The 12,513-nt window shown below is 44.0% G+C and overlaps 3 protein-coding genes across 3 annotated transcripts in view; 1 reads left to right on the top strand and 2 right to left on the bottom strand.

Moving 5' to 3' along the window:
- The window catches only part of LOC114363460 (dosage compensation regulator-like), a 34,117-nt gene extending 26,238 nt beyond the window's left edge, over positions 1 to 7,879 (top strand). Inside the window, exons 13-18 of the mRNA XM_028319184.1 lie at positions 349 to 507; positions 2,116 to 2,509; positions 4,275 to 4,426; positions 4,940 to 5,131; positions 6,476 to 6,634; positions 7,385 to 7,879. Of these exons, the coding sequence (XP_028174985.1) occupies positions 349 to 507; positions 2,116 to 2,509; positions 4,275 to 4,426; positions 4,940 to 5,131; positions 6,476 to 6,634; positions 7,385 to 7,759 (1,431 nt within the window). The 3' untranslated portion in view covers positions 7,760 to 7,879. The remainder of the gene's footprint in view (positions 1 to 348; positions 508 to 2,115; positions 2,510 to 4,274; positions 4,427 to 4,939; positions 5,132 to 6,475; positions 6,635 to 7,384) is intronic.
- An 89-nt stretch (positions 7,880 to 7,968) lies between these two features.
- Positions 7,969 to 9,136, bottom strand: LOC114363467 (dynein light chain roadblock-type 2). Its single transcript, XM_028319191.1, has 2 exons — positions 8,998 to 9,136; positions 7,969 to 8,364 (listed from the first exon to the last, which is right to left on the bottom strand). The coding sequence occupies exons 1-2, from the start codon at positions 9,077 to 9,079 to the stop codon at positions 8,153 to 8,155; spliced, it is 294 nt and encodes a 97-aa protein (XP_028174992.1). The 5' UTR covers positions 9,080 to 9,136; the 3' UTR covers positions 7,969 to 8,152.
- Positions 9,137 to 9,513: 377 nt separating this feature from the next.
- Positions 9,514 to 10,986, bottom strand: LOC114363468 (gastrula zinc finger protein XlCGF17.1-like). Its single transcript, XM_028319192.1, has one exon. It carries the CDS (start codon positions 10,786 to 10,788, stop codon positions 9,676 to 9,678), a length of 1,113 nt encoding a protein of 370 aa, XP_028174993.1. The 5' UTR covers positions 10,789 to 10,986; the 3' UTR covers positions 9,514 to 9,675.
- Between the last annotated feature and the right edge of the window lie 1,527 nt (positions 10,987 to 12,513).

Raw genomic sequence — 12,513 nt, 5'->3', positions numbered from 1 at the left:
CTGCAACCATACGCGGGTCGTGGATGTCGCAATATGCAATTAAGGGAGAAATGGCCTCTCGAATCCGTCAACTTGTGGAGTGTATATCATATTATATTATTATGGCCACTGGTAAATTAAAAGGGATTGTTTTCCTGCAGTGGAGACAATTACGCCCGTATTCACAAACATCACTATGAGGTCTCACAGTGCGCGTGGATGCACAGGGTGGCACATGAACCAATCACAACGCTGTGCGTTCGATTTCTGCTTCACTTAAGCAAGTATCGTTTGTGAATACGGGCGTTGAATCTATTTTGCGTGCAGATAAAATCGACCGTAGCCACAATGCGCTCGTTCTTCTTACAGGTGGACAACATGATCCGCCTGGACAACTGGCTGAACCTAGAGATGTGTCCGCGCGCGGCGGCGCTGGTGGTGGCGCTGCGGCCGGCCGTGGAGCGGCTGGTGGAGCGCGCCGCCGCCGAGCCCGACGCCGCGCTGCACTTCACGCCGCACGAGCAGAAGGTGAGGGGACAGCCTAGTGTAGGAAGGGGGACACGAGGTAAGGAGAAAGCCTGGCCTGGGAAGGGGGACAAACTAGAGCGGGAACGGGGACAAACTAGCCCGAGAACGGGGACAGCCTGCCCCATAATATAGACTAGGAAAGGAGACAGCCTACCAGAAGAATGGAGGACAGCCTGGCCCAGGTAGGGGGACAAACTAGCCCGAGAACGAAGACAGTCTTCTAGGGACATGGAGAAAAGGGGGTGACAGCTGCGCGCCGCCGCCGAGCCCGACGCCGCGCTGCAGTTCACGCCGCACGAGCAGAAGGTACGGGGACAGCCTAGTGTAGGAAGGGGGACAGCCTAGCCCGGGAAAGGGGAAAGCCTGGCCTAGGTAGGGGGACAAACTAGCCCGGGCACGGAGACAGTCTTCTAGGGACAGGGAGAAAAGGGGGTGGAAGCTGCCAGAGAATTTAACGCCTCTACACTTACCCAATGATTCCTCCCTAAGTGTCTAAAATGTGGGGGACATTGATCCGCCTCGACTACTGGCTGAACCTAGAGATGTGTCCTGGTGGAGCGCGACGCCGAGTAAACTAGCCCGAGAACGGAGACAGTCTTCTAGGGACAGGGAGAAAAGGGGGTGACAGCTGCCAGAGGATTTAACGCCTCTACACACTAATGATTCCTCCCTAAGTGTCTAAAATGTGGGGGACATTGATCCGCCTCGACAACTGGCTGAAACTAGAGATGTGTCCTGGTGGAGCGCGCCGCCGAGCAAACTAGCCCGAGAACAGGGACAGTCTGCTAGGGACGGGGACAGAAGGAAATGGCAGCTGCCAGAGGAACTAATGCCTCTACACTTACCTAATGATTCCTCCCTAACCCCCTTACTAATTAAAAAGTTACACAGTTGTTGAACACTGTTTTAAAATGACATTTCCATACTAAACGTCACTTTAAAACACTGTTCAACGAGCGTGTAAGTTTTATTAGTAAGAGGGTAAGTGTCTAAAATGGGGGACATTGAGCAGAAGGTAAGGGGACAGCCTGGCCCGGGAACGGGACAAACTAGCCCGGAAACGGGGACAGTCTTCTAGGGACGGGGAAAGAAGGAGATGGCAGCTGCCAGAGGGATGGACGCCTCGACAACTGGCACGCCGCACGAGCAGAAGGTAAGGGGACAGCCTGGCCTAGGAAGGGGGACAGCCTGGCCCGGGAAGGGGACAAACTAGCCTGCAAACTAGGACAACCTAGCCCGAGAACGAGGACAGTCTAAAATAGAAAGACTTGAGTTACATTATGACAGTCTAGACCAGGAAGGTGGTGAACCTGGTCCCGGAACGCGACACCTTCTCCAGATAGAGGGACAGTCTGGCACTGGAAGGGGGACAGTCTGGCCCAGGAATAGGTAAAACCTAGCTAGAAATGGAGACAGGAAGGGGAGCGCCTGGCCCAGGAAGCTAGCTTAGTCCAGAGGGGCAGACTGGCCCAGGAACAGGACTGGCTCTATACCTACTTATTATTCCTCCCAAAGTGAATATTCGTGAACAAATTCCACTCATGTTTACAACTGTTCCAAGCTATAGTTTTCCAAAAATCAAATCATTTTTGTCATTTGTCTTAACAGGTAGTGGACTGCATAAAGGCACTCTGCATCATGGACGCCGGAGATTACAATATCACGCGTGAAACGACCCCGCTCGCGTTCAGGCCCGATGGAGCCAAGAGAGGAAACCGCGGGTGGGGTACTAGTGGTCCCCGCGCCGGCTTCGGAGGCGGTTTCGGCAACCGAGGAGGCTTCGGCAGCAACCAGGGCGGTTTCGGCGGCAACCAAGGCAGTTTTGGCGGCAACCAGGGCGGCTTCGGCGGCAATCGCGGCGGATTCGGCAACCGAGGCGGTTTCGGCGGCAACCGAGGCGGATTCGGCGGCAACGACGGCGGATTCGGAAATAGGGGCGGTTTCGGCAACCGCGGCCGAGGTTTCGGCAGAGGGGGATTCAGGGGAAACTCCAATTGGCATTGAAGCATTCCTACCTAGCTAATTTTTGGACTATAGTCTATCGCCTATTATACCTCAATGACTATAGTCTGTGATAGATCTATAATAATATGTGTTGTGTATGTAATAAAGTGACAAAGTTTAAAGAAGTAACTAGTTTTATTTATCACATTAGCACATAACAATAGCTTTAATCTAAAATAATACACTATGTGTAAGCATACACATAAGACCATCCATGATTATAATAACTATCAGTAAAATACAACGAAAGAACTTTGAAAATACTAAAAATAATTAAAAGAAACAAAGTAAATCAAATAATGTCTAACATTACATCTGATTTTAAGGAAAAGTAACAACTATGATGAGAAGAAATACATTAAAATCTAAAATAAAAACGCCCGTCGGCGTTAGCCTTCGTCAGTCAACCGGATGCTGAACTACTATTAATATAAACTCCTTGTCTGGTGCCACCATCACCTCGCTTCTCTTACTGCGGATTCTTAGGAACGTCAAGTCGTTGGAGGGGTCCAGGTCCCTGACCACTGCTTTCGCCTTGTCCACTAAAGCTGACATCAGACCGGCGTACTGGACTGAGACGTGGTTCTCTAAAGTGGTCTTGATGGGTATACCTACGAAATTAATGTTTAAAGCTATTTTAGCAGTCGACTGCCAGACCAGTACTCAGAAAATTAATTCTGAGGATAAGTATGACTCATTTCACAAAGATTTTAGTGAAGGGAAAACGCTTTCTATTCCAAATTTCCTACAGGTACATAGTGTCAGCAGGATTCCCATGTTCGATTCTGGGTCTGGTTAGGTAATTAAGAAAAATCCTCTCTCTTACTGCCCTACGACAATATTGCATAACGTGCTCTGTGATTGTACATGTAACAGCGTTTTTGCGTCGTCCTATCCGAATACGTGAAAATACGGCCCGGGAATACATAGAACTATTCCGCGAGTCGGAGTTCACGCGTAGAATCGGAAGTATTGAGAAATGAGGGCTATCGCTTTTATACATAACAATTGGCACCCCTGGCGATTGACAGGACCTTACTCTACAATGGCGCCATCTTGATTAGTGCAAATACGATAGTCCTCCTACCACTTTCGCGCTCACCAGTTGGTGCCACTGTCTTCGCTACTAGCAAGTGACAGGACCTTACTCTACAGTGGCGCTAACTGGTGAGCGCTAAAACGATAGCCCTCATTGGTCTAAGACGCTCTACTTTCTACTGTGTACTTGATCAACAAGGACTGGAATTTTAATTTGTTTTACCTTCTCCATTCACGATGACTNCATATACCCATTTACCTAACACCCTGTATTTTGTGTATTAACTCTCAAATACTAAATTATTGATTTTATTCAAGAATCCATCTTGTATGAAAGTTTGTTACTATCGCAAAAGTTGCAGGACGAATTTGATAAAACAATTTTTCAACTTTTCATCATATGATTTCATGAACCTTTGTGGCCATACTGTGTAGGCTCTTGCCTAACTTCAATGCCTCAATCTGAAACTCATGCCCGTTTCCATCCCTAATTTTTAAGTGACCCTTATAAAAACAATTTTGTTTTCATATGGTAGTGACCCCTATGGTAAATAACAGGAAAATTCCTGTCACTTAAAAATTAGGGTTTAATGGTGAAAACGGGCATCAGTCGCTTATTCTAAACAAATTACTGAGATTTTTCAACCAATTCTCAGCTGTAAATAATGTCCCAAAGTGGTAATATCGTAAGCAATCAATAAAGTACTTCAATCCTTTATCACCAGACATCCTGACGACCGCCATCGGCTTCCCCGAAGAGTGCTGTGCGCCGGAACGCTGGAACCCAACAGGACCCGACCCAATGTTGGATCTCGTCGTAGCACTCATGTGCATGGGGCTTTATCCTAATGTCTGTCTGCACCAGGGCAAGAGGAAGGTAAGTGCTACGTTGCTTCCCTTCTTTACTAGAAGACAGACGTGACAGCAAAATGAAATGGTCTTACTAAGTAAGTATTCCTCTCTAAGAAGAGGAAGGAAAATTACCTTGTTGTGGATAAACAAATTTTTGATCAGTAACTATCACCAAATCTGTTCTACGTAATGTAAACTTAGAGAATTGCCAATATTAATTCACATTAGAAAGACAAAAACATGTAACGGAATATCCTATTTCCCATTTTAGTGGAGCGATTACAGGAAATTAAGGCCTATTAAGTACATGTTTTTGTACTGTTATGAAAGTTTAGATAACTGCGCAGTACATTTAAAATTACTTAGGACCTATGGTCCTCACCTATCACCTGTCTTCGGCTTGACACCTCATAGGAAACACCCCGTATAAGAAAAGGAGGAGGTGGCTAAATGAGCTCATGATGATAGATCTTCGATAGCTTGTTTCTTTCGCTTGTTTTCTTCCTTATTGCATATTCGTTTGTTCTCATTTTCCCAGGTGCTAACAACAGAAGGCAAGCCGGCTCTCATCCACAAGACCTCTGTCAACTGCAGTAACCTCGAGCAGAAGTTCCCGTCGCCATTGTTCGTGTTTGGAGAGAAAGTGCGCACGCGCGCTATTAGTTGCAAGCAGACCACCATGGTGGCCCCGCTGCATCTACTGTTGTTCGCTTGCAGGAAGGTGGAATGGGTGAGTAGCTTTATTACACAATGCCATATAGGTACTTACAGGGTTTTAGGTAAATGGGTATATGAGCCGACACTAGCCCATGTTGACATGGTTATATAAATGGTATGGTGAAATCAGAAAATATTGATATCTTCATTTTAATTATTTTATTTTTCATACAAATCGGATTTTATAAAATTTATTTGGGATGCGTAACTGCCTAGCTCGCATAAATATTTATAACTATGTATATTTTAAAACCTGTAAACCTTTGAAAAAGAGGCTGACAATAGTTTCTTGCGCTGCTTCTTCTCAGCACTGGCCCATTTATTGTCCCGAAGCAGTGGTAGGGTTAATATTAGGACGTGTAAAAGTGCTTTTTAAAAGCCTATTTGCAAAAATAAATGAGTTTAATGAGTTTTTTAGTACACTGACCTGTAATAATACACAATGCTGTCTTCAAAGTCTTTATACAAATGACAGCTAATTTTGTGTGGCAATTTGAAGCGCCACTACGATTGTCCCGAGAACTAATTTTGAGTTAAATTGCAAGGGTAAGCATATGAGTAAGCGAGTAAGAACATCACTATTTTTTTTTTTCTAAATTCGTAATAATTCTACACCGCCTACTTTATTCTCAGTTTGACCCAAGGTTGACTGGCAGAAAATGCTGAAAGACATTAAGTCCGCCTTATGTACACCGTTCTATGTGCATATAAGTTTTAAATAAATAAATAAATAATTTTATTTCCATGGACAATCGTATCTCCCTACAGTATGGCCTACAGCGCCAAAATGGCGAAACTCAAATAGGCACAAAAATATTATGACAGCAGCCAGTCCAGTGTGTAATAATACCGGTCAGTGCTTTAGTATGATATGTAGGTGATTTCAAGAAAGGGGACAGTCACCGACGATTCCGACCCGGAGCAACGGTCGGGAAGCTTCTACTTCCATTACACCCCAATGTCTCAAAACTAAGGGCCAGAACAGTGTTGACATAGGTGAATCATAGTCACACCCATAAAGGGTGACTGAACGTATTATCAGAAATGATAGGAGATCTAAAAACAAAAAGAACCACCATGGTGGCGCCTTCTGTGTATTATAACAACTTGCACGAACTCAAGTGAACGAGTGTAAGCACCCTTTAACTGGTATAGAGAAAAATATTTCAATGGTTTTAAACCTTATGTTGTCTCAATAAAGCTCAAAATATGGTGGCAACAATTCAGCCACTACCATGTAAAGGAAAGGATGGCTTTGTACCAAAGCATGACGTCATTTACAGGCTTGAATTTATTTTGCGTGTAGATCCAAATCTACCTTTAGAACGTAGTCACAATGCGCTCGTTCTTCTTACAGGTGGACAACATGATCCGCCTGGACAACTGGCTGAACCTAGAGATGTGTCCGCGCGCGGCGGCGCTGGTGGTGGCGCTGCGGCCGGCCGTGGAGCGGCTGGTGGAGCGCGCCGCCGCCGAGCCCGACGCCGCGCTGCAGTTCACGCCGCACGAGCAGAAGGTACGGGGACAGCCTAGTGTAGGAAGGGGGACAAACTAGAGCGGGAACGGGGACAAACTATAGCGGGACGGGGACAAACTAGCCCGAGAACGGGGACAGTCTTCTAGGGACAGGGAGAAAAGGGGGTGACAGCTGCCAGAGGATTTAACGCCTCTACACACTAGGGACAGGGAGAAAAGGGAGTGACAGCTGCCAGAGGATATAACGCCTCTACACTTACCCAATGATTCCTCCTTAAGTGTCTAAAATGTGGGGGACATTGATCCGCCTGGACAACTGGCTGAACCTAGAGATGTGTCCGCGCGCGGCGGCGCTGGTGGTGGCGCTGCGGCCGGCCGTGGAGCGGCTGGTGGAGCGCGCCGCCGCCGAGCCCGACGCCGCGCTGCAGTTCACGCCGCACGAGCAGAAGGTGAGGGGACAGCCTGGCCCGGGAACGGGGACAGCCTGGCCCGGGAAGGGGGACAAACTAGTCCGAGAATGGGGACAGCCTACCAGTAGAATGAAGGACAGCGTGACCCAGGTAGGGGGACAACCTAATCCGGAACGGGGACAAACTAGCCCGAGAACGGGGCAAACTAGCCCGGTCTTCTAGGAACGGGGAGAGGAGATGGCAGCTGCTAAAGGATTGACGTCTCTAAACTTACTTATCTTATGATTCCTCCCTAAGTGATTTTTCGTGAACAAACAACTGTTCCAAGCTATATTTTTTCAAAAAATCAAGATAATCATTTTTGTCATTTATCTTTGCAGGTAGTGGACTGCATAAAGGCACTCTGCATCATGGACGCCGGAGATTACAATATCACGCGTGAAACGACTCCCCTCGCGTTCAGACCTGATGGAGCCAAGAGAGGCAACCGTGGGTGGGGTACTAGTGGTCCCCGCGCCGGCTTCGGAGGCGGTTTCGGCAACCGAGGAGGCTTCGGCAGCAACCAGGGTGGTTTCGGCGGCAACCAGGGCGGTTTCGGCGGCAACCAGGGCGGCTTCGGCGGCAATCGCGGCGGATTCGGCAACCGAGGCGGATTTGGCGGCAACGACGGCGGTTTCGGCAATAGGGGCGGTTTCGGCAACCGCGGCCGAGGTTTCGGCAGAGGGGGATTCAGGGGAAACTCCAATTGGCATTGAAGCATTCCTACCTAATTTTTGGACTATAGTCTATCGCCTAGGTACCTCAATGACTATAGTCTGTGATAGATCTATAATAATATGTGTTGTGTATGTAATAAAGTGACAAAGTTTAAAGAAGTAACTAGTTTTATTTATCACATTAGCACATAACAATAGCACTAATCTAAAATAATAATACGATTAAGTATGTGTAAAAGCATATACACAGACCACTCATGATTAAAATAACTATCAGTAAAATACAATGAAAGAACTTTGATAATACTAAAAATAATTAAAAGAAACAAAGTAATTCAAACATTACATCTGATTTTAAGGAAAAGTAACAACTATGATGAGAAGTAATACATTAAAATCTAAAATAAAAACGCCCGTCGGCGTTAGCCTTCGTCAGTCAACCGGATGCTGAACTACTATCAATATAAACTCCTTGTCTGGTGCCACCATCACCTCGCTCCTCTTGCTGCGGATCCTTAGGAACGTCAAGTCGTTGGAGGGGTCCAGGTCCCTGACCACTGCTTTCGCCTTGTCCACTAAAGCCGACATCAGACCGGCGTACTGGACTGAGACGTGGTTCTCTAAAGTGGTCTTGATGGGTATACCTACGAAATTAATGTTTAAAGCTATTTACCAGTAGGTACTCAGAAAATTAATTCTGAGGATATGACTCATTTCACAAAGATTTTAGTGAAGGGAAAACGCTTTCTATTCCAAATTTCCTATAGGTACATAGTGTCAGCAGGATTCCCATGTTCGATTCTGGGTCTGGTTAGGTAATTAAGAAAAATCCTCTCTCTTACTGCCCTACGACAATATTGCATAACGTGCTCTGTGATTGTAGGTACATGTAACAGCGTTTTTGCGTCGTCCTATCCGAATACGTGAAAATACGGCCCGGGAATACATAGAACTATTCCGCGCGGAGTTCACGCGTAGAATCGGAAGTATTGAGAAATGAGGGCTATCGCTTTTATACTTAACAATTGGCACCCCTGGCGATTGACAGGACCTTACTCTACAGTGGCGCCATCTTGATGAGTGCAAATACGATAGTCCTCCTACCACTTTCGCGCTCACCAGTTGGTGCCACTGTCTTCGCTACTAGCAAGTGACAGGACCTTACTCTACAGTGGCGCTAACTGGTGAGCGCTAAAACGATAGCCCTCATTGGTCAAGACGCTCTACTTTCTACTGTGTACTTGATCAACAAGGACTGGAATTTTAATTTGTTTTACCTTCTCCATTCACGATGACGACGCCAGCCACTCCCCGATGGGCGGCGAGCTTTCGAACTGTCTCCTCCGCTTCGTTTGCCATGCTTCAGAAATTAATTTGGATTTGTTTACCTACTTGTAGCCCTGTTTGTAAATTCGTTCTGACTGGTTCTGACACACTGTCACTATTGCCAATGTGATTCCAATTTTAAATTTAATTTTTTTAGTACCCTCATGACACCTAACTTTTTTATGGATTTTAAAATCTTGCGCTCTCGGCGGACTTAATGCCTGAGCTGGCATTTTCTTCCAGACTGACATTTTATCAAACAAAAAGAACAGCACCCCACAAAAAAAATACATTCAAAAAGATCATTTTAAAATCCTATTCATTTATTAGGAATCCTTACTATGCATCTTATTTGGATGATAAGTCAATTTTTGCAATAGAGGAATACTTTATCAGTGTATGTAGCAGCTACTGCAGAACTGTTTTAGTCTAATATTATTATAAATTAATAAAATGATAAAGCACAGTAATGAGACATGTGTTTATTAAGTACACTAGACAAAACAATTCATCATATTAGCATTATGAGATTATAAGGGGCTTGCTATAAAATAAAAACAAGTACAAAATTTATGCTAGTAAGATTGTAAACTTAACAGATAATATAATAATACATGTTTAACAACATTCTACGTTTCTGATTCATCATTATCTCCCATATTCTCAACTTGAAGGTACAGAGGCAGTCTGCCACTTCTCAACTTTTGCCGTTTATGTACTTTTAGTTGATGCTTCATCATTTGTTTTCGATACCCAAAAGCCTTGCCACAAATATTGCAAATATGATCCTTGATTCCAGTATGATCGACTCTCAAATGCATTTCTAGGTTCCTCTTAGTATAGAATCCTCTTCCGCACATTTCACACTTGAAGTCCTGCGGTCCTCGATGTGTCCTAGTATGCTTGTTTAAATTACTTTTGCTAACAAAACAGGCAGCACATTGAGAGCACTGATATGGTTTCTCTCCAGTATGTGACCTCATATGCATTTTTAACGACTCAGAGAATCTGCCTCGATAAGGACATAAAGAACACTTAAACGGTAGTTCATAGAAATGTGTCAGTCTATGGCGTGTGAATTGCCCACGAATTGTAAACGTTTTCCCACAAATATCACAAATATGTGTAGGACTTTCAAGTTTGTGTAGCATCATGTGTTTCTTGTAATACAATGAGGCGTAAGACTTATGACATATAGGGCAGACCTGTCGCCTGTTCTCATGCTCATCTGATGTTCTGTGTTCACTGTATTCGGAGAGAGTATCAAAACCAATATTGCACCTTTTGCAATGATATTCGCTGCACCTTTTGCAGTGATATTCGCTGCGTCTTTCTACTGGAATGTGACAATCTAATGAATCCTCATCCATATCCATGCCCTTGAGGAAGTCATCATTGTCTTCTTGTTTCTTAAGTATCTGGTCAGACTCTTGGGCAGTTTTGCGAAAAAGTATCGCGCCTCTAAGTAGCGCATGGCACGGGCCGCATAGATGTTTTGGATGTCGATCATCCTCATCAATTTCTATCCCGCCGAATGTAGCTAGCGCCTCAGAAATATCTTTTTTGGCGAAGATTGGAATATCGCCTTCTTTTAAACAGACCCGGCAGAAAGTGAGAGAATCATCTGCCTCTCCTCTGGAAGTGGACGAGTGTCTCTGAGAAACCTCTTCGTTTGAGCGCGAAGATCCTTTACATCTCTTCTTACAGTGTAATATTTTCATAAGCAGGAGTGGCCCGACCATTTTGTTGAAGTCACTTGATTGACACCTACAATGGAATACGAAGTTTAAAGAATGGGTTCAACGAACTACGTAAAGGTACCCGTAGGAACCGCGCAGTGAACAGGTATACATTAACAACAGTAACGAAATTTTTCTATTGATCACAGGAATATTCATGAATTTCATTCATGAAACAAGTTGAGTTTGACAGATAGTAGAGATGTGCACTAAGCGGCATCCCAGTGTTGCCAACTCGGATTTTGAAAAAGTCGTAGGACAGATTAGAAAATTACGTAGAAATGGTACAATTACCATATAGAAAATACGTAGATCTACGTACTTTTTTTTCTGAGTGAAATGAAGAGAGTAGGGGTAGGTGAAAGTAATAAAACGACAATTTATATTACCCTGAAAGTAGTAAAGTACACTTTTATTGTGTATCATTTTCAGACAAATTAAATTTATACATAATTATATTTGTTGGAAAGAAGGAAGGAAGTTGAAAAATATCGAAATACAACAACACCTTCGAAATCTTAGCACAATCCAGCACAATCTTAGTTCGAAATATTTTTATAGTGAAGATTCACTTTGACCGTTTGACGGTTTACACACACTGTCACGTCTCGTCACATTTCAAATTTCATAAATCAGTGGGTCTAGACAAAGTGCACATTTTAATCGCAAACCAGTCGAAAAGTGGTCGAAAAGCCTTTTTTTAGTATGGAGTTTTGACGGATTCAATTTTGGATTCGATCAAAAAGTGCACTTTGTCTAGACCCACAGATCAAGGCTTTTCAGTGACATTTACAGGGGGGCGCTGTACAGCATTTTTTCTATGGGGAAATGTCCAAATAACATTAGTTCCGACTTTTGCCACATGCCAAATAACCGTGATCGGAACCATGATCAACTTTTTCGCGAAAGTAAAGGAAACGATGCCCATTCAGCCTATTTTGCAAATTTGATAGAAAATACGTAGATTCTGGGACTAAAGTTCGTAGGTTTGCAAGGAAGGCTTAAAATACGTAGATCTACGTAAAAATACGTAGAGTTGGCAACCCTGCGGCATCCACAGATATGGATAGATGCAGCATGTGTCAAAAATTGTATGAAGCCGAGCGTGCCACTTTTTAAACGTCATTAGTGTCATTTTAGCGAATTTTAGTGATTGCCGCAACGTAAAAGTAATCGTATCATCGTACTGCATTCGCAAAGTCATCGAATGATATCGTGTGACTCGATTCAAAAATTAATTAATTCCAATCAAACTGATATTTTGTTAAATTTATAGCTAGTCTGACTGTGGATTAAAATAATTTTGTAGCGGTAGACGTTATTCTACAAATCTACATTATTAATTTGCAAATAATATTTTTGCTGTGCCTAATGTTTATGAACGTAATGATCGTTATTCCATTATGATAAATNCCTCTCCCCCCAGATTGCATTACGTGACACTAGAATGCCCCCTTAGCAACAAATACCACTTCTCACTTTAAAAAAAAGCTATTTTTGTTTTCACCCACCAGAATGGGTGATAATGGGTAAAAACCGGGTTTTTACCCAAATCACCCGGTTTTAACCCAATCGGGTGAAATGGGTTTTTACCCACTACCCATCTCTAGTGGCGGCATCCCTAATTAACCCTGTGTGCTTTGGAGAGGAATAGCATTGGGTGATTCGATTTGGCTGAATACATTTGATTCGAACCGTGAATTAAAAAAAAGTACAAAACTGTCAAAA

This window comes from Ostrinia furnacalis, unplaced genomic scaffold (assembly GCF_004193835.3).
Source record: "Ostrinia furnacalis isolate ACB-3 unplaced genomic scaffold, ASM419383v2 OfSCF7140, whole genome shotgun sequence".
Lineage (NCBI taxonomy): Eukaryota > Metazoa > Arthropoda > Insecta > Lepidoptera > Crambidae > Ostrinia > Ostrinia furnacalis.
This window is presented reverse-complemented; position numbering and strand designations above follow the sequence as displayed.

Excerpts from the sequence above, each read along its gene's own strand:
- LOC114363467 (XM_028319191.1), bottom strand. The coding sequence starts at position 9,079 with ATGGCAAACGAAGCGGAGGAGACAGTTCGAAAGCTCGCCGCCCATCGG. Across the intron at positions 8,365-8,997 it reads CGTCATCGTGAATGGAGAAG|GTATACCCATCAAGACCACT; the intron begins GTAAAACAAATT and ends TTAATTTCGTAG.
- LOC114363468 (XM_028319192.1), bottom strand. The coding sequence starts at position 10,788 with ATGGTCGGGCCACTCCTGCTTATGAAAATATTACACTGTAAGAAGAGA.